The 21,136-nt window shown below is 51.7% G+C and overlaps 1 protein-coding gene across 1 annotated transcript in view; it reads right to left on the bottom strand.

Moving 5' to 3' along the window:
• The window catches only part of LOC112104982 (P-selectin-like), a 50,903-nt gene extending 31,054 nt beyond the window's left edge, over nucleotides 1–19,849 (bottom strand). The window contains exons 1-5 of the mRNA XM_029912441.1: nucleotides 19,768–19,849; nucleotides 16,933–17,023; nucleotides 9,213–9,602; nucleotides 7,628–7,735; nucleotides 6,624–6,797 (exon numbers count right to left, since the gene is read on the bottom strand). Of these exons, the coding sequence (XP_029768301.1) occupies nucleotides 6,624–6,797; nucleotides 7,628–7,735; nucleotides 9,213–9,602; nucleotides 16,933–17,023; nucleotides 19,768–19,770 (766 nt within the window). The 5' untranslated portion in view covers nucleotides 19,771–19,849. The remainder of the gene's footprint in view (nucleotides 1–6,623; nucleotides 6,798–7,627; nucleotides 7,736–9,212; nucleotides 9,603–16,932; nucleotides 17,024–19,767) is intronic.
• Nucleotides 19,850–21,136: the final 1,287 nt, after the last annotated feature.

Genomic DNA, 21,136 nt, shown 5'->3' with positions numbered 1-21,136 from the left:
AGGAAATGCAGGGGTTTGGAGGGGCCTTTCTGGTTGGAAATCATCCATCAGACTCTTTGGTTTAAGGCTTTGGACAGCTCCTGTTCTTACTCATACCTTCACAAAGCGCGTGACTCTTGCTGGACTCACTCTAGAGCAGGGTAGGTTTCAAGCAGTTAGAACATGCTCAGAAGCCACAGTAATGGGCACGGTCTAGGAAATGCCCAGTGCAGCCCCAGTGTGTGGGGAAATATGCTGCAGACCATTCACTACTAGAATTAAGCTTGTCAAGACTGAGGTCTGTAGTTGCTCCTCAGTCAGTTTCTAGTCCTCTAAGTCAGACTGGTTATGTGTGGCATCTGCTAATATTTCTTTGACAACTGCACATCAAAGCCAGCCTTAGCATTTGAGTAGCCCTGCAAAACAATTTTTGCTAACCTCAGTTGTAAGGGACTGTTGTTTACCATGCTTACACTGCTATGCACAGGGCTAGCTGAGGATGTGAGGGAGGGTTAGCTGGTTACACCCCAAACATATTTGTTCCTGCACAACTCTGCCTCTCCCTACTTATCTGATCTTGGTTTTTATCATGTTTCCACCCTCAGGCCCTCTGCTCTACCCATGCTGCCAGCCTCTGCCTCTGGTTAGCTGGCTCCCACAAGCATCTTAGAATCATAGAATATCAGGGTTGGAAGGGACCTCAGGAGGTCATCTAGTCCAACCCCCTGTTCAAAGCAGGACCAATCCCCAACTAAATCATCCCAGCCAGGGCTTTGTCTAGCCTGACCTTAAAAACCTCCCTAGGTAACCCATTCCAGTGCTTCACCACCCTCCTAGTGAAAAAGTTTTTCCTAATGTCCAACCTAAATCTCCCCCATTGCAACTTGAGACCATTACTCCTTGTTCTCTCATCTGCTACTACTGAGAACAGTCTAGATCCATCGTCTTTGGAACCCCCTTTCAGATAGTTGAAAGCAGTTATCAAATCCCCCCTCATTCTTCTCTTCTGCAGACTAAATAATCCCAATTCCCTCAGCCTCTCCTCATAAAACATGTGCTCCAGCCCCCTAATCATTTTTGTTGCCCTGCGCTGGACTCTTTCCAATTTGTCGACATCCTTGTAGTGTGGGGCCCAAAACTGGACACAGTACTCCAGATGAGGCCTCACCAATGCCTAATAGTGGGGAATGATCACGTCCCTCGATCTGCTGGCAATGCTCCCACTTATACAGCCCCAAATGCCGTTAGCCTTCTTGACAACAAGGGCACACTGTTGACTCATATCCAGCTTCTCATCCACTGTAACCCCTAGGTCCTTTTCTGCAGAACTGCTGCCTAGCCACTTGGTCCCTAGTCTGTAGCAGTGCATGGGATTCTTCCGTCCTAAGTGCAGGACTCTACACTTGTCCTTGTTGAACCTCATCAGATTTCTTTTGGCCAAATCCTCTAATTTGTCTAGGTCCCTCTGTATCCTATCCCTACGCTCCAGCATATCTACCACTCCTCCCAGTTTAGTGTCATCTGCAAACTTGCTGAGGCTGTAATCCAAGCCATCCTCCAGATCATTGAACAAAACAAATCTTCGTGCTGTCTTCTGAATTGTCCCTTTGCCTAGAGTGGCCTCCCAGAACCAGGGGCGGGCAGTTATATGGGACCACGGTGCCCAGGCTCCAGCAATATTTACGGCCCGGGGGCCTGGGGGCCTGGCTCCGCCTGCTGCCCCCGTGCACCTCCCCCAAGTATCCCCCGGTCCCCACTTGCTGCCCCCGTGCACCTCCCCCGGGCCCAGAACGTCCCTGCCTCAAGTCGATACGTCCACTCTGCTGTCTCCCGGCATCAACTGCTGCCACAGGGTCCTAGCGCCCCCCAACTTCTAGTGCCAGGGCAGGCTGACCCTGCCCCTGCCCTTCCGCCTCGGACCCTTCCCTTTTCCTGCGGGACCCTCCACCAGCACAGGGGACTCTCCCCCCCCCCGTCCGCAGTCACCGGTCCTACCCCACACTGGGCAAGGGGCAGTCCCATCCCCCACCCCCAGGGAGGCTACAGTGAGGGGCAGCAGCAGGGGAGGAGGAGCACATGTGATGGCAGCCCCCCCCCGGCACCCACCACAGGGGAGGCGAGGGGGCTTCCTGGACCTGAGAGGGGCCCTAGGAGCACATGCAGTGACAGTGGTGCGAGGCAAGTGTGCTGCGGGGGGGGGGGGCACAGCTCGTGGCTACTGGCGGGGAGAGGGCTGGGGGGAGTCCTTCTTTCTGGCCCCAGTCCCGGGGCAACCCACCTACACCCCAAACTCCTCAGCCCCAGCCCCACCCCACCCCAGAACCCGCACCCCCAGCCAGAGCCCTCACCTCCCCACACCCCAACCTTCTGCCCTAGCCCTGAGCCCTTCCCACACCCCAAGCCCCTCATCTCCAGCCCCAGCCAGAGCCCTCATCCCCCCATACCCTAACCCTCTGCCCTAGCCCTGAGCCCCCTCCTGCATCGTGAAGCCCTCATCCCCAGCCCCACCCCACAGCCCTCAACCCTGCACCCAAACCCTCTGCCTGAGCCGCTCCCACACCCCAAACTCCTCATCACCAGACCCACCCCAGAGCCCTCACATTTTTACATTATTTTAAAAAATATATATCATCTTACAAGGCAGGGGGGGAGAGGGGCGGGACTTGGACCTGTTCTGGGCACCACCAAAAATTATACAAACCTGCCGCCCCTGCCCAGAACTGATCTGTGCAGATACAGGGCAATATCGAGTGCAAGTAGAGAGGGATTTTGCCTCTAAACACAGCACAGGTGATACCACTAATAGAAGCCTGTGTCCAGTTCTGGGCACCCACTTTTAAAAGGGCTTTGCAAAACTGGAAAGGATTCAGAAAAAAACTATGAGGCTAATGAAAGCTATGAAACCTGCTTTCTAGTAAGAACAAAAAAGATCTATTTATCTTATAAAGAGAAGGGTAAGAGGCAACTTGATTAATAGATGTTAAGGCCAGAAGTGACCATTATGACAATATAGTCTGACCTCCTGTATAGCACTCCAAGGGATGGAGAATCCCCCACACCCCTTGGTAAGTTGTTCCAATGTTAATTATTCTCACGGGCAATTCCAGTCTGAATTTATCTGGCTTCAGCTTCCAGCCCTTGGATCATGTTATACCTTCATCTGCCCAGCAGAGGAGCTGGCTCTGCCATAGGCAGCTGCTGGTAGAGGCTGGAGCTGCCCTGGGGCAGGAGGCTAGCCTGGAGTCCTACCCTCTCTAGCCACATGAACTAGCTGTGATTTTGCACCCCCAGCCCTGGGAATCCCTGGTGATCTTTAGCGATAAGCATCCCGCCCTAGCCTCAGAGTTGCCTTGGTTACATTTCCAAGGGTGTCTGCACAAGGAGCAGGGCTAGAAACTCAGTGTTTTTCAAGAGAGAAGCGGAGATTCTCCTTTCCATTTCCCCTAGGGTCAGCTGTCATTAATGTCTAGTGAGGCTGCAGCTGGGGAGCGTCATGTCATGGGGCTGAGACCATCTCTCTAGCTCCCTGCAGGCACCAGGCAGACAGGAGACACCCAGCCTGCACCAGCATTACATGAATGCCCTTTCCATGGTTCTCTGAGTGCACAAGGGGACTCAATCCCCTGCCCCTGACTATGCCGCAGAAGCACAGACCTCCCTTTCCATGCAATTAGCATCCATGCACCCCAGGACCAGGGATCCACTTCCCAGCTGGGAAGGCAAAGAAGAGCATAGAGATCTGGGCAACAAGTCGAGAAAGAAATTGTGAAAGCAGCTAGTTACCAAAGCAGCATTTCTTGCAAGGCCTGTGTCATGCTGCTCCCTGGAGATGGGGGGCAGTGAGACAGGGGGCTCCCAAGAGAAGACAGCCCTCAGCCCTAGTAGCAGCAACAGAAGGATTCACTTCCCAACTCCCCCCTTGCTCAGCATCCCAGTCTCTGGAGAGTGCAAACGGCCCAGAGAGAGGGCTCATGTAGAGAAGCAGGAGGGCTCTAAAGAGGGAAATGGGGTGAAAACAAGTAGAAGAAAAGGCAGAGAGGGTGGGGATAGGGTCCAGAGTGACCTAGACAAATTGGAGAATTGGGCCAAAAGAAATCTGATGAGGTTCAACAAAGACAAGTGCAGAGTCCTCCACTTAGGATGGAAGAATCCCATGCACCGCTACAGGCTGGGGACCGACTGGCTAAGCAGTAGTTCTGCAGAAAAGGACCTGGGGATTACAGTGGATGAGAAGCTGGATATGAGTCAGAAGTGTGCCCTCGTTGCCAAGAAGGCTAAGGGCATATTGGGCTGCATTAGTAGGAGCATTGCCAGCAGATCGAGGAAAGTGATTATTCCCTTCTATTCGGTACTGGTGAGGCCACATCTGGAGTACTGTGTACAGTTTTGGGCCCCCCACTACAGAAAGGATGTGGACAAATTGGAGAGAGTCCAGCGGACAGCAACAAAAATGATCAGGGGGCTGGGGCACATGACTTACGAGGAGAGGCTGAGAGAACTGGGCTTGTTTAGTCTGCAGAAGAGAAGAATGAGGGGGGATTTGATAGCAGCCTTCAACTACCTGAACGGGGGTTCCAAAGAGGATGAAGCTCGGTTGTTCTCAATGGTGACAGATGACAGAACAAGGAGCAATGGTTTCAAGTTGCAGTGAGGGAGGTCTAGGTTGGATATTAGGAAACACTATTTCACTAGGAGGGTGGTGAAGACCTGCAATGGGTTACCTAGGGAGGTGGTGGAATTTCCATCCTTAGAGGTTTTTAAGCCCTTGACAAAGCCCTGGCTGGGATGATTTAGTTGGTATTGGTCCTGCTTTGAGAAGTGGAGATTCTCCTTTCCATTTCCCCTAGGGCCAGCTGTCTTTAATGTCCAGTGAGGCTGCAGCTGGGGAATGTCATGTCATGGGGCTGTGACCATCTCTTTAGGTCCCTGCAGGTCCTGCTTTGAGCAGGGGGTTGGACTAGATGACCTCCTGAGGTCTCTTCCAACCCTAATCTTCTATGATTCTTCTATGATTCTATGATCACAAACACCACTGCAACTGTGGGTCTGCTCTGGTGAAGAGTATGGGTCAATGGCCCTGCCTGGGCTGGGCTGCACACAGCTTGTGCAGTGCGAGAGCTGTTTAATTACCCTGTAACATTACAGAAATAGCCCAATTTCTCTAAGCATCTCTGTGCCGATGTCACTGCAGCCTCGCCAGGGTTAGCTACATTGATTTCTAAACAGATCTAGTTAATGTGGTACAAAAGCTGTGTGTAGACAAACCCCTACTGAGTTGGTCTGCTCCCCATGCATCTGTCTTTAGTGACTCAAAGAAATGTTACCACTTCTTACATTTACTAGGCTGGAGCAAGAAGCGGGAGTAAGGAGTGACCAGCAGCTCCATTGCTTCTTGTGCATCATCAATGGAACCGTGTCCTAACCTCCCATCAGTGTCACCTGTGCAGACTTGTGCACAGCAGCTGGGTTGGCGAGATGTCACTGAACGGGCCTTGTGTCATGCGGAGAGTCTGTGTTACCTGATACGATGTGCAGAAAGAAAATAACTCAGCTTGACTCAGCGGTCCCAGGCCAGGTTTGCAAGGCTGGTGCAATGAAGTTTCCCTTTCAGACCACCATACAACAGTCTGAGAACCTGCTGGAGTTTGTGAGCAGCAAGAGCAGACAACTGGAGCTCTGCTAATAATGGAGCATTAGCCTCAGACCTGTGTGTGTACCCAGATTGACATTCACAAGGTGCTGCAGCTGACACATAGGAGAAAACATCTTTTTACTTGTAACTTGAGCACATTTCACAGGGAATCAGTGACACAAGAAACACAGGACTCTGGGATGCCCTGCCTCCAGAATCACCGTGCAATGCAGGCCTGAGCATGGATGGCAAGATGTCCCGGGCAGTGCAGAATCCTCCAAAGAAAATGGTGGCACAGATCCTAGGATGATAACTGATGAGGCAACATCCTGCAATGCCTCCAGCCAGGGGATGAGTACAGTGGGCTGGTCTCTCCCCGTCTCTAAGCCCAGTGACTTCATGCATGTTGAGTATCCCTAACATGGTATAATGCCACAAAGAGTGAATTTCTCCTCCACATCACTCGAGTATGAGATCCCCCTCCAATGGCCAGTCCATGCACCCTGCCCTACAATATCTGTATGGGACTCTTTGGACACACTGCTGAAGTTTGACAGGTGTGACAGGGGACAACCCTCGTCCAGCCTGCAAACTCGGGTGGTCCCTGTGATTGTTGTGGAGCTTCCCAAGCTGAATACATCAAACCAGTTATAATTAAGCTGGAGCTCGACTACATTTTACAGTTAAAAATAAACCGCTATGGGAGGATGGGGAAACCAGCCAGAGATGATACTTGTACATGTAGAGCTGGTAAAGCGCAGATAACACGGAGATGAGTGTGGTATAAACCCCAGAAAGATAGAAAGATTAGTGAGGGCTCCAGGCCAACTACCAGCTGAAGACACAACATGAGAAGCCAAAGGTATTAAATGCTAAGGCTGGGGCTGTTCAAAGGGGTGAGGTGCCCAACTTCCAATCAGCATCAGTGGATCTGGGTTTCTCCCTACATAGGCTCTGAGAATTCCACTGTAAAATCAGTGGGGAGGAGGCAGGAATAGCTCCTGGCACCCACCTGCACACTCTGGAGCCGCTGCTGTCCAGTTCCCCGACGCCAAGCACTGCAACGTGTCCAGCCCTTGCAGTTCAAACCCCTCCTGGCACTGGAACTTGCATGTGGAGTTGTAGCTAAATTCCCCCAGGGGATGACTGCAGTCAGGCCTGGGGTCAAGGTTTTTGCACCTCACAACTAAAAAGACATACACAGCATGAGCAGCTGGGAGGCAGGGGGAGGGGTTTCAAGCACACATGCCTGTTGCTCCCTCAAGTTGCCAGGTCTCAGGTTCTCTGGAGCACAGCCTACCCCAGCCCCTCGGCTTGAGCTTCAGCAGGAGCTGCAACATCCATACTGCTATTTGTAAAGCTCGGGCTTGAGCCCCCTAGCCCAAGTCTGGCTAGCTGGGCTTGCACCCAGCTGCAGTGGAGACATGCCGTGACAGCCCTGCTGGGGCTGAGCTCTGCAAGGCAAGAAGAAGGGCACATGCTTTCTCTGGGTAACAGAGTGAGCTGAGTAGCCTGTCTGAGAAGTTGTGTTTGGCAGTCGGGCACAAGCGAGAGACTTTCCGGGCCTGGAAGCTGCTGCAGACTCAGCCCAGCAGGAGGCTCCACCCCCAGTTGAGGCCTGGGCACCCTGCTCAGCCCTAAGGGAGACAGCAACTGTTTTGCTGCTTGGGCAGCTCCAGGCTGACAGCAGGATAGGGGTGTAGCCTTACCCCTAAGGGAGGCAAATTGCCTGGGCTGGCCTGGGGCGGGCATGCTATAGCAGCAGTGCGGTCAGGCACTTGGGAGGCTACAACCCCACCCCACTCTGCCTCCTTGGCCAGGGAGCAATAGCAAAGGCCATTCCTCCGGCTGTGCTAGCGCCCCTCTTTGGCGAATCTCGGAGCAGCACTGATGGGTGCCCAGGCCATCATCCCAGAGGATGTCTCTGGGGAGACCCTCCAGAAAGTAAATGCAGTGACTGTAACAGGCCCTGCGGCAGGGCCCCCTCCCCTAATGTTCCTGTTCGACTGCCCTCACCGTGTTCACACTCAGGCCCGTAGAAACCAGGGTAGCAATCACAGCTGTAGTTCCCGATGGTCTCCACACACTCACCGCGCTGGCTGCAGGAGGAACGCTGGCAAGACGCTGCAGAGATACAGCTGGGTTAGGATCCACCCTAACAGTTCCTTAGAGACAAATCATAACCCACCCCACTGCCTGGATCCTGCACTCCATCCCTGCTGCTTTTCTTCATTGCGGGATTCTTTCAGAGCCTGTTAAAACCATGGGAAAAAAACCCTGCCTTCAAAGGCCTTGGCTCAGGCCCTGCAAGGGCACCCAGGGCACCCAAGCTTTGCCCAGCCAGGTGGTATTGGCACCTTGCCAGAAGTTTGGAGGCAATGGCTGCTTTGCACAGATTGTCACTCTGCTCTTGGACCCAGAGGCGCTGCCTGTGGACAGCGCTGACCTGGATGGGTAGGCTGCCCTCTGGATTGAGATGGAGGGTTGCATGCTAGGCCTGCAGGGGACACACACATGCATTGATCAGAGGCCAGCATGTGCCACGTTTGGTTATCAGGCTGTGCTTTGACCTCCCTGCCCCTCCTCCCCCACCCCCCCGCACTGATTGCACTCCAAAGAGGGTAGTAACTCTTTGTCAGGGAGACTCCACTGCATCTCCCAAGGGCTCAGAACAGGTGCTCCTGGGGCCAAGCGCCTGGCATGTCAATTTACAACGGGACTTTGTGATGAGAAGAATGTAGGGATCAAAGCAAGACTCATTCAGAGCACAGGTTCAGCTCCCGTCTGTGTGGCCCATTTGTGAGGGAGAACTTGGAAGGCAGGACTTTAACTCCCCAACCAAAGGAACCAGCGAGACACAGAGAACACCACAGCAGTGATAGCTGGTGTGTGCAACACCTGTGCCTGGGAGCAAACATGCAAAGCGGGTGCAGGCCTGTGCTGCCGGCCACGGGACAATATCACTAATGCCTAACACCAGCTAGCACTAATCAGGCCCTTGGTGGCTGTCTCCACAGAAGTCAAGACTCAGTGGGCCATGGAGACCGACTGACCCCGCAGATCAGGGTTGAGGCACTCTAGCTGGGTGGGTGGGTTAAGTTCCTCTGCCCAGACCATACCTCTTCGTAACAGTGTGTCTGGCCCTTTAAGGGCTAGAGGCCTGTGGCCAGCCAACCCTAGTTACTAGGAAGGCACAGCTGAGCAGGAGTCAGCTGATGTCCCTGGACAAGTGGCAGGAAGTTTCAGAGAAGGGGGATGCTCAGGGAGAGACAAGCCAGGAGGCTTCTGCAGGAAACCCTTCACCAGCCGGCAGGATTTGTGCCTGGAAGGAAGCCCGAGCCAGAGGGCTGAAGAAGGCTGAGAGCCAGGGAGAACAGACTCCAGGAAGTAAGGAAAGACTCCAGTCAGGCAAGGCGAGAGTGGCTTGCGGAGCAACCTCAGACCATGACGGGGCATGGGAGGCAGCCAGCCCATTGACACTCTTCTATGGACAATTAGGGACTTAATTCTCCAGAACTCTCAATCCAGCAACTCTCCCCAGCCCTACATATGTTAGACAGACACACACATACATGGAGAATGACCGTGGTGGGGTGGTTACCTTGGTAACACAGCGCCCTCTTTTTCTTTTGGCAGTTCTCATCGTTCCATCTTCCAGCATCATGATCCCTCTTTATGTAAATCTCCACACAGTCTTGGTTCTTCCCTTTATTGTTGGGTTCCCTGTTAGCCCAGTTCTCAGCCTCCTTCGTCAGGGCCTTGTTGGTACCAACCCAGGTCCAGACATTGTTTATCTTTCGTATCCCAATCCAGTAGTATGTTCTATGGCGGGGTAAGACATTGTTGAGATAAACAATTTCCCCCTGGTTCTGGATTGCTACGAGGTCAGTGTAGAATAACCTGCAAAAGTTTCTGGCCAGCTCCCATGAGTAATCAGATTTGTTACCATAATGGTAGGTCCAGGCTCCCACTTCCATCTGAGTCCCGAGCACTGTTGGAAAGAATAAAAACAGGCAAACTTGTGTGACAGTCAGTGACAGAGCTATGGGTTGACTATCAATGGGTGACACCAGACTATATCTTATATCACACACAAAAGTACTGCATTAAAAGAACATTATTTAGGTTGCAAAGTCAAGCACTCAAACGTTAGGAAATGCCACAATTAAGGTTGCCCATGTAACTGAGTTCAGCCCCCTTGTGCGCATGCACGATGGTATAGTCTTTAGTGGCATGATAACATACTATTTTTCCATAGGTCCTCTGCCTCACTCAGTGCAGAGGATGGACGGGGCTCACTAAATGAGGAGCTATTCAATAGTTTGTTTTCTCCTCACTGGTCAATGTGTAACCGCCCCAGGCTTATTTACTGCACACTATACAAACCCTGCTCTGAAGACAGAATTATTCATTTCCCCAAAGGCTTTTCTATAGCGCTCATCATTACAGTATCTGAGTGCTTCACAAACATTAATGAGTTTATACTCACAACAGCTCTGGGAGATGAGAGGATGGTATTATCCCCATTTCAAAGATGGGAACAGAGGCATAGAGGCACTGGTTCTCAAAGGTATTTAGGCACCTAACTGCCATTGATTTTATTGCAAGTTAGGTGCCTAAATACCTTTGAGGAGCTGAACTAGAGAGATTAAGGTCGAAAATAATTTTGGGTGTCCCATTTGAGTAGAGCCCTGCGCGGATACATAATTATATCCACAGATGCGGATATCCATGGATACAAAGCAGATATCCGCAGACTTGCAGGGCTCTAGTGACAACGAGTGAGACAGGCTTACATGCTCCTGGTCAGGAGATACTGCTTGCACACACTAGTGTGACCAGAGAAAGCTGCCAGTGAGCCTAGTGCCCACCCCAGTGGGCAGGGCTGGAGGAGGTACAGCCATGCCGGAGGAGCTGCCTGGGCTGGGAGCTGGCTTCTGCGAACGGCAGCCCAACATGCTGCTTCTTTCGCCGCTGTGGTTTCTGGCCCAGTTGTTGGCCATGGCCCTGCTGATCTCACTCATTGTCACTTGAGTCCTGCAAATCTGTGGATATCCGCTTTATATCCACAGATATCCACATCCATGGATATAAATTGTATATCCACGCAGGGCTCTACATTTGAGACCCCTAGGACCTGATTTTCTGAAGTATTTAGCATTATAAAGCATTTTCTATGTTCAGAGCACTGTTCCCATTGACTTTAGTTGCAGCAGTGAGTGCTCAGCACTTCTGCAAATCAAATCATAGGGTCTCAATTTGAGCACCCAGAAAGTGAGGAACACACATTTAGTGGCCACCTGGGAAAAGTTTGGTTTAAGTGACTTGCTCTGGGGCAGAGGCAGAATCCAGTTCTCCGGGGCGGCAGTCAACATCCTTGATCCTTGAAACCATCCTTTCTCTTCTTGCAACCCTCTGCCTCATTCATCACACACACCTTCCAGCGCCTGCAACAGATGAGGTAGGGTTCCTACAGACAACAGCTTTTTTCACTGTACAACCTGGATTCATTCCCTAGCGTAGGTCCATCCTGTGCACTCAGCGAGGCAAGGGTTCTGGCATTTCCTATGGTATGAGTGCTTGACTTTGAAATGTTAAAAATGTTCTTTTAAAGTAGGTGTGTGTGTGTGTGTGTGTAATTTCCTACGTTTTTTAAAAAGCAAATTGTAAAAAATAGAAGATCCATCACGTGGCATCATAGTGACACCAATATGGATCATCAGCAGGGTTAAAATCCTGAGATCAGGTGCACAGACCTCTGCCACCTGAGCTAATGGAGGAACCAATAGCAGTAGCAGGTTGTCATAGTCCCTATGGGCCAGCACTAGAGGGATATGAAACACACATTTTGCCAGTGGATTTCACAGATACTTGCTGACAGCAGAGAACTCAGGAATTGTGGGTTCCATTCCAGGCTCTAGAGGAGAGTGTTCTCTAGTGGTCACAGACTCTTCTGCCTCTGTCTCCTAAGCATGGCCCTTCTGCCCTGGCCCCTCCAACCTGACCCTGTCCCAGGCCTGTCTTTTACCCATCCCTAGCTCCTCATCTCAGTCCCAGTCTCATTGTCTAGCAAGCCCTAGTCTCACCTCTCTGGAATCCCCGCCCTACCCCAGGCATCCCTCCACACCCAGTCCCACTCTCCGATCCTGGCCATTCTCAGTTTCCCCCCCCCCTCCAAGCTCCTTGTCCCCAGGCTCCTTGCCCAGCCAGTCCCAGTTCCCCCACTCCCCCCATCCTGGCTCTTCATCCAATCTATATCCCTATTGGCTCACAGGGCCACTCTCCCTCCCTGGGTTTGTCATCCAGTCTCAGCAGTCATCTCTGGCCTCCTTCTCCCAGTGTCCTTGCCCAGCCATTCCCCCTGAACACCAGCAACTTGGCAGAGTTGTCTCATAGAATCATAGATTCTCCCCTCCCCCTTCCCTCCTTCCTCCTACCCTACTAGTTCTCTGTCCCAGTCACCTTGCTTAAATAATCCCAAGATCCCCCAAGATCCTCATCCAACCTCACTCTCCCCCAGCCTACCTGCTCCCACTCCCCTCATTTCCCTCCCTAGATCCCAGTCCCAGGCTCCTTGCCCAGCCAGTCCCAGACTCTCCCCTCCCCAATTCCCAATCCCAGTTTTTTCTCTCCGATGCAAACCTCCAGTCCCAGTCTTCCCCCTGGACTCCTTTTCCCAATCTACACCCTCTGCCATCCCCACCCACTGCAGGTCTGGCTCTTGCCCCTCTGCCTTCAAATGAAGCAGCTTCCTGCTTCGTGCTGCCTGAGCTCAGAGGGCGGGCATTGAGAGCCCAGGAGAGACAGCCTCTCTTCTCTCAGTTCCAGTACCTGGCTCAGCCCAGAGCTGCAATTACAGGGAACATCCTGCACAGCCCCGAGCTGGAGCATGACCAATATTATAGATGGAATTTTCAGGGAATGTGGCTGCTAAAATCAAAGTCTCTACTGAGCAGTGCAAAGTGCAATTTTTCAAAGGCTTATAACTTGGCCAAATTTTGGGCAGATTTTCACAGGCATCTTCCTGATGCAAACACCTACTCCCTACCAAATTTCAAGTTCCTGCTCCAAAGTATGGGGGCACCAGAGCTTTTCAAAGAAAAGCTCACCAGATTTTTTGAACATCAACAAAACAACATATTTTTTCCGTAGCTTTATTCTTAGAAATGGCTGAACTGTTTTGATTGAAATTTTCCAAATAGTTCAGCTTGGGGCAGACAACCCATGTGGAAAAATGTCAATCCAAATGGTTAAAGCCTGGTAAAGTTATAAGCAACTGAAAACAGGATCTTATAATGGGAAGCATTGGCAACCTTAATGATAGGCAGTGCTACCAGCCTGCCTATAAGAGATCAGTCCAGTTCTAATGACCTATATGTGTTATTCTTGGATCTGACATCACAAATCTCATGCTGAGAGTCTCTACCTAACTAGCAGAGTTTAGTGAAATAAGAAATACAGGGATTGAAAACTGGTAAAAGGTGAACTGCAAAAATTAAAACAGCTTTAGGCTTTGATTTCTGGTCTGAATGTCTCCACTCAGCAGAGGCTAACAAGCTAAGAGATAGCTAACTAACCAACTCTTTTTCCCACCCCGTTCTATGAAATCCTTTGGTAGGTTGTAGTTTAATGAAAATATCCCAAAATGAGACACCACAAATATCAAATGTCTGATTGTGATCCATAAATGGATTCCATGCTGTTGTCACTGAAAGATGTATGCTGGGATACCTTCAGTGCACCAGGAAGAACCAAAAGGATTTCCCAGAGGGGGAATTGTTTTTAAGGAGGTTCATTAAAACTTATTTTTTCTTCATATAAGTGCTCGAGGCCCTCTTTTCACAGGCACAGAAATATGGGATTAACTCAATTTTAATTTTAATTTTTCCTTTGTAGTTTTACATATGAGGCCAGCAACAAAGTCTGGATCCAGAGCCAGATTTGAGCATTCTCATAAGTTGCTGGTGTTTGGCACTTCTCTGCTTTAGCAGCTAATCTAAATATCCAAGACATTTTTGGAGAGCTTTGTAAAACTGAGTTTTGTGAAGACGCTGGCCCAGCTGGTAGTGCTTACAAATCAGGAAAAGATAAAAATGAACTACAAATCAAGGCTGAAACTAGCCACAGAGCTGAACTACTGAAACACAGTGTCTATTTATATTATTTCTCACCATTGCTTGATGCGATCCAGGGTTTTTAGCTACAAAACAACCACCATATCGCAGTGTCTCTATGGTTACAGAAATCTATCTGAAAATAGCCCTGAAGTCAGATCTTCTTCCAAACAGTGCAGCCTAGGGACCTGCCCTCAGCTCACTAGTGTTCATTTCAGGGAACATATCATACACTTTATTTGCAAAGCATGGATCAAAAGTCTTGCACCATAGATTTAATACAACTTCAGGATTTGCCCCTTAGAGCTAAAGCTCAACAAAAATGTTTTTCTGCATGAAATTCCAATATTTCAACATTTGTTTTCATCCCGAAAGGTTGAAAAAATTTTTTTTTCACAAAATGAAAGAGTTCAGAAAAATGTTGATTAGGAAAAGTCAAAATGTTTCACTTCAAGTCAGGTCTACATCCCTGGCTAGTCTGTATCTCCCATGACACAACTACAGACATGTGTCCCATCAGAGGGAAGACAACAGTGGATCTTGAGAGATATAGTCTGGCCAAGGAGCCTGGCCTTTTGGATAAAATGGGGACACGAAACACCTAAACTACAACTCCCATGAGACAGCGTGTCACCAAAGATAGATGCAGGTTAATAGCAAACTGACTTGGGTTGCATTGACTTGAAACAAAAGATTTGATTTTGATTTTCCCCAATGGAAAATCAAAAAAAATCAACAACATGAGTTGAGGTCTCTCCAACCCACCAAGCTCTGCTTGTCATTCCTGTTCTGCCTGGTGAACATCACACCCATGTTATGAGGGATGCGCCTCAAATGCTTTACAGTAAAGATGAGCCCAAACAACCCCCCAAAATCCAAACTTCTCCCCTCCCTCTTCTCTATAATAGGGTGAACCAGAGCTCAAGACTCCCATTTCCATGGAGCACTGTGGCTCAGGACACCTGCCCCCCCCCCACACACATTCTGCAGCTGGTGCCCATCTCTATTTTGGACCTCACAAAGGGCTCAGATAAGCAACCAGCAATGTGACACTCTGATCCTCCTCTAAGGCCCCTTGAAATAATGCAGCGGGATTCCCCTGGGGCACAGCTTTCCCCAGCCCTGCTCACGATATGACAGCACTGGTGCTGATCTCAAGCCTGGCAGTGCAAGAATGAACAGTTATTTAAAAAGGGAACAGAACATTTTCAAATCAGCTGAATGGCTGAATGGCCTGGGGTCAGGGTCAGCTTTGTGCAGAGGTAGTTCCCCAGGCCCTATGCTCATGCTGAGGTCAGAACAGAAATCAAAGACTCTTCAGTTCGAATGATGCCAAGCCAGTAAACAGAAGAGAAAAGCGATACCTAGCACAGACAGGCCTGCGCCAAGGAACTCGCCCAAGAACAATATTCTTTTCCTTGCTCTGTTTCTTGTGGTGTAGATACCACTATGGGACAGCTCCTCGCCTGGTGTAAACCAGCACAGCTCCACTGAAATTAATGCCACTGGCCCCAGATATGTACATAGCACATCCATGTTTCAACAGCACGTGCCACGTTTCACAGCTAATTCCTCATGGGAAATGCCACTAGGAGAGCTGTGGGCTGAGGTCTAGCCTCCAATTCACAGGTGCGACTCAGTCAATGGGGATTGCGTCTGTGTATCTGAGAGCAGAGCTGAGTGTGGGAGGGCTCTCCTCTCTCTGCAACAGGTAGGAGAAGATCCACACAGGAGAGGCGAGTAGCAACCTGTTGTTGGAGGAGATGTGATAGCCGGGCTTTCCAAGCACAGGCTGGCCAGGTATGGAGCAATCATCTTGTGCACCAGGGAGCTCCTACCTGAACTGGGATCTGGGTGCCAGACGGAGATGGCATGACTGGAGGGGCTACTTGGAAGGAGACAATTGTACACAGTCACAGTGTCAAGCAGGATTTCTGAGAGGTGCTATGAGGAATGTGGGGACTTTTTGTACAATTGTTATAAACCTTGGGGTCTGTCTCCACTTTGTAGTGTTACCCACTGGGCGGAAAGGGTTTTTCTCCTTGGAACCAGAGAGCTTAGCAAGAACTGGCTGGAATTGGAGACCCTGCATTGATAAGGGAAGAACTAAATACTGGGCCATTAATGCTTAACTTCCTCCAAACCTCTTCAGGGAATCAGAGTGAAAAGGCCGTAGGTGGAGACAAAGGGATGAGGTGGCAAGTGGCTGTCTGTTAAGGTTGCTGTGATGAGCAGATGGACTCACACAGACAGGGTCAGAGAGAGTAAAGAAGAACCCCGGAGAATCAGGGCATGGCAAAACCATTGCTCCTACTGATAGGGACTCTGAAGTTTGGCTGTCTCATGCTGACTAAAGACTTACTGATGCTGGATTCCAGGTAACTAATCAAAGCTACCTAGTTTTAAAAAGGCTGCCACATAATCTGCTGGGTGCATTGCTCCCTCAAAGGGGACAGGCTCTCTCAGGTGTCTGATCTCAGCTGGATTTGCTGCAGAGAGCCACAGTGAGAAATAGGGGTGCTGGAGTCTGAAGGCCCAGGCCTGCAGTAATAGAGTCATGTGGCCTGCCCTTCGAAGTCTGGCACACTAAAGGGGTTACACCCAGGGCCTGGTTTAAATACCGGGGTATGGCCCAGACCCTCTAATCCACAACAGGTGTCAACCCCCTGCACTCTGTCTGCACCAACACTTGCACTGCTGCTGGTGCCGATGCTGGAAATGGGGTCCAGACATTCTCAATGCAGTCAGAGGAGAGAGCTGGCCTGGACCATGCCTGTGCAGAGGAGTTCATCGGCTCCTGTCCTGGCTGGGGAACTGTGAGCTGCTTTGGGAAGCCAAGCAGGCCCGTGTGAAGGCCTCTCCATTGTAACTAGGGTGGAAGCGCCTTGCTCCCATAACCTCAGGAGGCTGTGTTTCTCAGGTAATTTCTAGGGACTCTATTGGTTTCTGGGATACAGGAGGGGCAAAAAGAAGGGATTAGGAGGAATAGGATTTAGGTCCCTAAATAATCACCCCAGGGTGGGAATTCTGGCCCAAATGAAACTGTTTCAATGTGCCTGCCAGTAAAATGTCCCTGGACAGACCAGGAGTGACTGTTGGTGCCACAACAATACCACTTCTCTCCCAGGGCTTTCCCAGGGATGTGTCTGTGAATTCTCCCCTGGCAATGTCAGGGGCAGGCCATCAAAGACCTGCAGGAAGGCTTACCCCAGCAAATGGTAGCAAAGCACAGGAGTCGGGCGACATTCCAGCCACATCCCCAAGCCCTTGGACTGGAGCGGAGTCCTACAGTGCTGCCCTGGGGGTCAGAAAAACATGTCCATAAACCCCTCAGTACTTCACAGCAGTCAGGTCCAGACATATTTGACACACTGAGCTGAAACAGACACTGTTGGACACACCTGGCTGACACAGACACTATCTCTGATTAGTTCATATTTACAATGCAGCTAAAATGCAGAATCTCAGGGCTGGTCTATACTTACCGGGTAGTTCGACGGCTGGCAATTGAAGTTCCGGGTTCGATTTATCGCGTCTGGTCTGGACGCGATAAATCGAACCAGGAAGTGCTCGCCGTCGACTGCGGTACTCCAGCTCAACGAGAGGAGTACCGCGGAGTCGACGGGGGAGCCTGCCTGCCGCGTGTGGACCGCGTCTGAACCGCGGTAAGTTCGAAGTAAGGTATGTCGACTTCAGCTACGTTATTCACGTAGCTGAAGTTGCGTACCTTACTTCGACTTGGGGGGTTAGTGTAGACCAGGCCTCAAAGAGCAAGAGTTGCCAGCCTCCACAGGGGAAGAAGGAACAGTTGGAATTTTAGGCAAGTGATTTGATTTAGCAACATCATCTCCACAACAGGTTGTTAATGAACATCCTGGAGAACGTGACTATGAGTGTGAGATGTTGTTGGTCAGTGTCATGAGTTCAGCTCAGAGGACAGAGGCAGTTTTTGTCCATAAATTAGATAAACAGCTGAGCATCTCAGTCAATCAGAGCAATATTCAGGTGTAATAGAGTTATATTAGAATTAGAAGAAATGGGAACCATCCATGGGTCTAAACCTGAAATGCTGCAAGCTGCACCAGCAGGCCCCTCCTCTCCCTGGGCTTCAGAGGGCAGGATCCAGCACCAGCCCGAATGTCTACATAGCTGTGTGTAGGGCCATAGTGTGAGCTCTGTGAACCTGAGTCTGTAGGCCTGGGCTGTGAGACGCACTGCCATGGGTTTAAAACACTGTGCAGATGTACCCTCTGGCATCTTACCAACAGGGGCTGAGCCCAGCCTTGACCAGAGATCTGGGGGAAAGGAGCGGTGTGGTCTGAACCAGTTAAGTTAGGATGGTGGTGTGGCAAAGCTTGTAGTGCTGGCTGCTCCTCTCATCCAGGTATCAGCTTCCCGGGGGTGGCTGGCTGGCTCCTCAAGCAGCCTCCCAGGCCTGAGAGGCTCCATGCTATCTTTTGGATGGCAGGGAGGCTTTGAATGAGGCCATCTCTGGTAGCCCATCTCCACTTTCCCAACCAATCCTCATGCTGTGGTTGCTGCTATTCCACCGCCTGTGCGCCAGCTCTTTCCACTGACGCCCACAAAGCTCGGCTATACCAGCCACCTGGCTGGAATTGGGGTCTCAGGGAGCCATTGGCTAGCATTCAGCAAAGTCATTAATGTAGGAGCTCTGGAGGTAAGGCAGAAAGGAAGGGAAGGGGAAAGCAGGGGAAGAGGGCCCCCCATGCGGTTTTTAACCTTTAGCTCTGCTTCCCAGGTCGGGATCTCCAGCTGATGTGCAGGGGATATTCATGGGTTTGCTGGGGGAAAGAGAGCCTCCCAGCTCAGGTGACTGAGTGAAATCCCAATTGCACAGCAGTGTGGGTGGGGGCTCTCCTTATCAGCTCAGGGCTGGGCGGTGTGTGTGTGTGTGTTTCTCTTCCTGGCCATTCAGTGCTGGGTGGGGGGGCTCCCCTGGCAGATCAGGGCTGGGCGCAAGTGTGTGGGGCTCTCCTTGTCAGCTCGGGGCTGGGCAAGGGGGGGGGGGGGGGCTCCCCTGGCCGCTCAGGGCTGGGCAGCAGAGGGGGCTCCCCTGGCAGCTCAGAGCTGGGTGGTGGTGGGGCTCCCGTGGCTGCTCAGGTCTGGGCAGCGGGGGGGCGGGGGGGGTTCTCCCTGGCCATGGCTGGGCAGCAGGGGGAGCTCTCCCTGGCCATTCAGGGGTGGGCAGTGGGGGGGGGCACTCCCTGGCTATTCAGGGCTGGGGCTCTCCCTGGGCAGCTCAGGGCTGGGTGAGGGTGCATGAGGGGGCTCTCCTCAGCTCAGGGCTGGCAGTGGGGGGACTCCCTTGGCAACTCAGGGATGGGGGGGGGCTCTCCCTGGCAGCTCAGAGCTGGGAAATGGGCGGGGGGCTCTTTTTGTCAGCTCAGGGCTGGGCAGAAGGGAGTGGGGGGGTTCTCCCTGGCCATTCGGGTCTGGGCAGTGGGGAGGGCTCTCCCTGGGCAGCTCAGGGCTGGGTGGGGGTGCATGGGGGGCTCTCCTTGGCAGCTCAGGGCTGGGCAGTGGGGAGGGGGATCCCCTGCTCACTCAGGGCTGGGCAACAGGGGGGGGGGGGGAGGACAGGACTCCCCTGACAGCTCAGAGCTGGGCAGAGGGGGGATGGGGACTCCCTTGACAACTCAGGGCTGGGTAGTGGGGCTCTGCTGGTTGGAGCTGGGTGGTCTCATTTCAATTAATATTGGAGAGTTGAGCATAGGAGAAAACTCAGCCCTCCTCACCACCTGGAGTTTCCTTCTGCAGCAGTCTGTGGGGCACTGTCAGGGCATCGTCCCTGTTGCCCATGCAGGGTCCTGCTCTGGGGGCCATTTGGGGTCTCTGTTCCTGGCACTGTCCCCTGTACCCACACTCAGAGGTGTCTGGAGTGGAGGGTAAGGGCTGTCGCTAAGGAGCCAGCTTGTAGCTCTCCCTTGTGAGCAGCAGCTCCTCTGCCTGCCTCACTCCTTCCTAAACACTGCGCAGGTGAATCCAGCCACATCCCCAGGTAGAAGAAGGTGCTAGACCTACCATCTCCAGTGCCGACCTGCCAGCCTTCACTCTCCTCTCGCTCAATCCCTGGACCGAGACGACTTAAACCAGCCCTCTACTTGGCTGTGTCTTGCAGCACTTCCTTTCATGTGTGCAGAACCTCATTGCATCCCTTTCCTGTTCCTCCCCCCACATCGAGTCACAGCTTGAAGAGTCATTGGGCCAGAGAGAGCGTGACTGTGAAGCCTGGGTAGGGACTGACCTGGGAGGTGGGAAATCCAGGGCCCAGTCCCCCTGCTCCAGTGATTTGCTATTGATCCAGCTGAAACGGAGGGATCTTCCCTCAGAATATCCCTTAGCCCAGTGGTTAGGAAACCTCTCCTGAGAGGTGGGAGACCCCTGTGCAAATCCTTTCTCCCCCGCAAGCAAATGGGGGAATTGAACCTGGGGCTCCCACAGGCCAGCTGAGTGTCCTAACCAGTAGGCTAGAAGCCATACGGTAGACACCACCACCTCCTTCTCTAGCAGCCAGACTTTGATGGGACCTGCTCCATTAGGTGGCCTCTGAGCAAGCGTACTGGATCAGGCCCTGCATGCAAGTCAGATGGCACCTGTCTTTTCCCAATTCACAGATCACACTGTGGCTTAGGCAGGAGCTAAGTACCCAGGCGCCTAGAGGGAGGCAGCAGGGCACATGCCCCAAGGCACAAACTTAGGTGTGGAGGGGACTTTTCCCTGAAAACGTAGGTGCCAAATGAGTTTAGGTGTCTACATGAGCCAGTGGGAGTTTTGTGGATCTCATTGAAGCCTCAAACTGAGATTTAGGCACCTAAACCCCGGACTAGGTGCCTATGTCTGGGGTTTAGGTGCCTGTGATATTCTTAGGGTACCCAGGACTGTGAGTCACCTCTAGCCAGAGGGAGCCTTGCTGTGGTGGCTGGGGTCAGCTCCCTAACCCCACCAGCCCGTCAGCCATTCAAGCACTCTCCTATGGGTTAGGCCAGCCCTGTCTGCCTCACAGGTGCACCCCAGTCCCCTTGAAGCATTCCCCTGTGATATCCAGCCCCTGATGCTGGCTACTCCCAGAAAACCCAGATCCTCTGCCCCCAAAGGAGCAACATATCCCACTTTACCAGTTTCACCTTAAATCATTGCTCCTGTAAACCATGCAGCACTTGTAGTGAAACAAGAGAAGGTTTATTTAAGAGAGAATACAGATTCCATTAGAAACAAGAGAGCAGTTGAAACCAGTGGTTACAATACAAAACAAAATCATAAAATGCAAACTAGGGCTCAGGGCCGGCTCCAGGCACCAGCGAAGGAAGCAGGTGCCTGGGGCAGCCGATAGAAAGGGACGGCACTCCGTCCGTTATTGGGGCAGCACATCCGGGTCTTCGGCGGCAATTTG

The sequence above is a fragment of the Terrapene carolina genome, unplaced genomic scaffold (assembly GCF_002925995.2).
Source record: "Terrapene carolina triunguis isolate 2854851 unplaced genomic scaffold, T_m_triunguis-2.0 Scaffold212, whole genome shotgun sequence".
In the NCBI taxonomy this organism is placed as follows: domain Eukaryota; kingdom Metazoa; phylum Chordata; order Testudines; family Emydidae; genus Terrapene; species Terrapene triunguis.
This window is presented reverse-complemented; position numbering and strand designations above follow the sequence as displayed.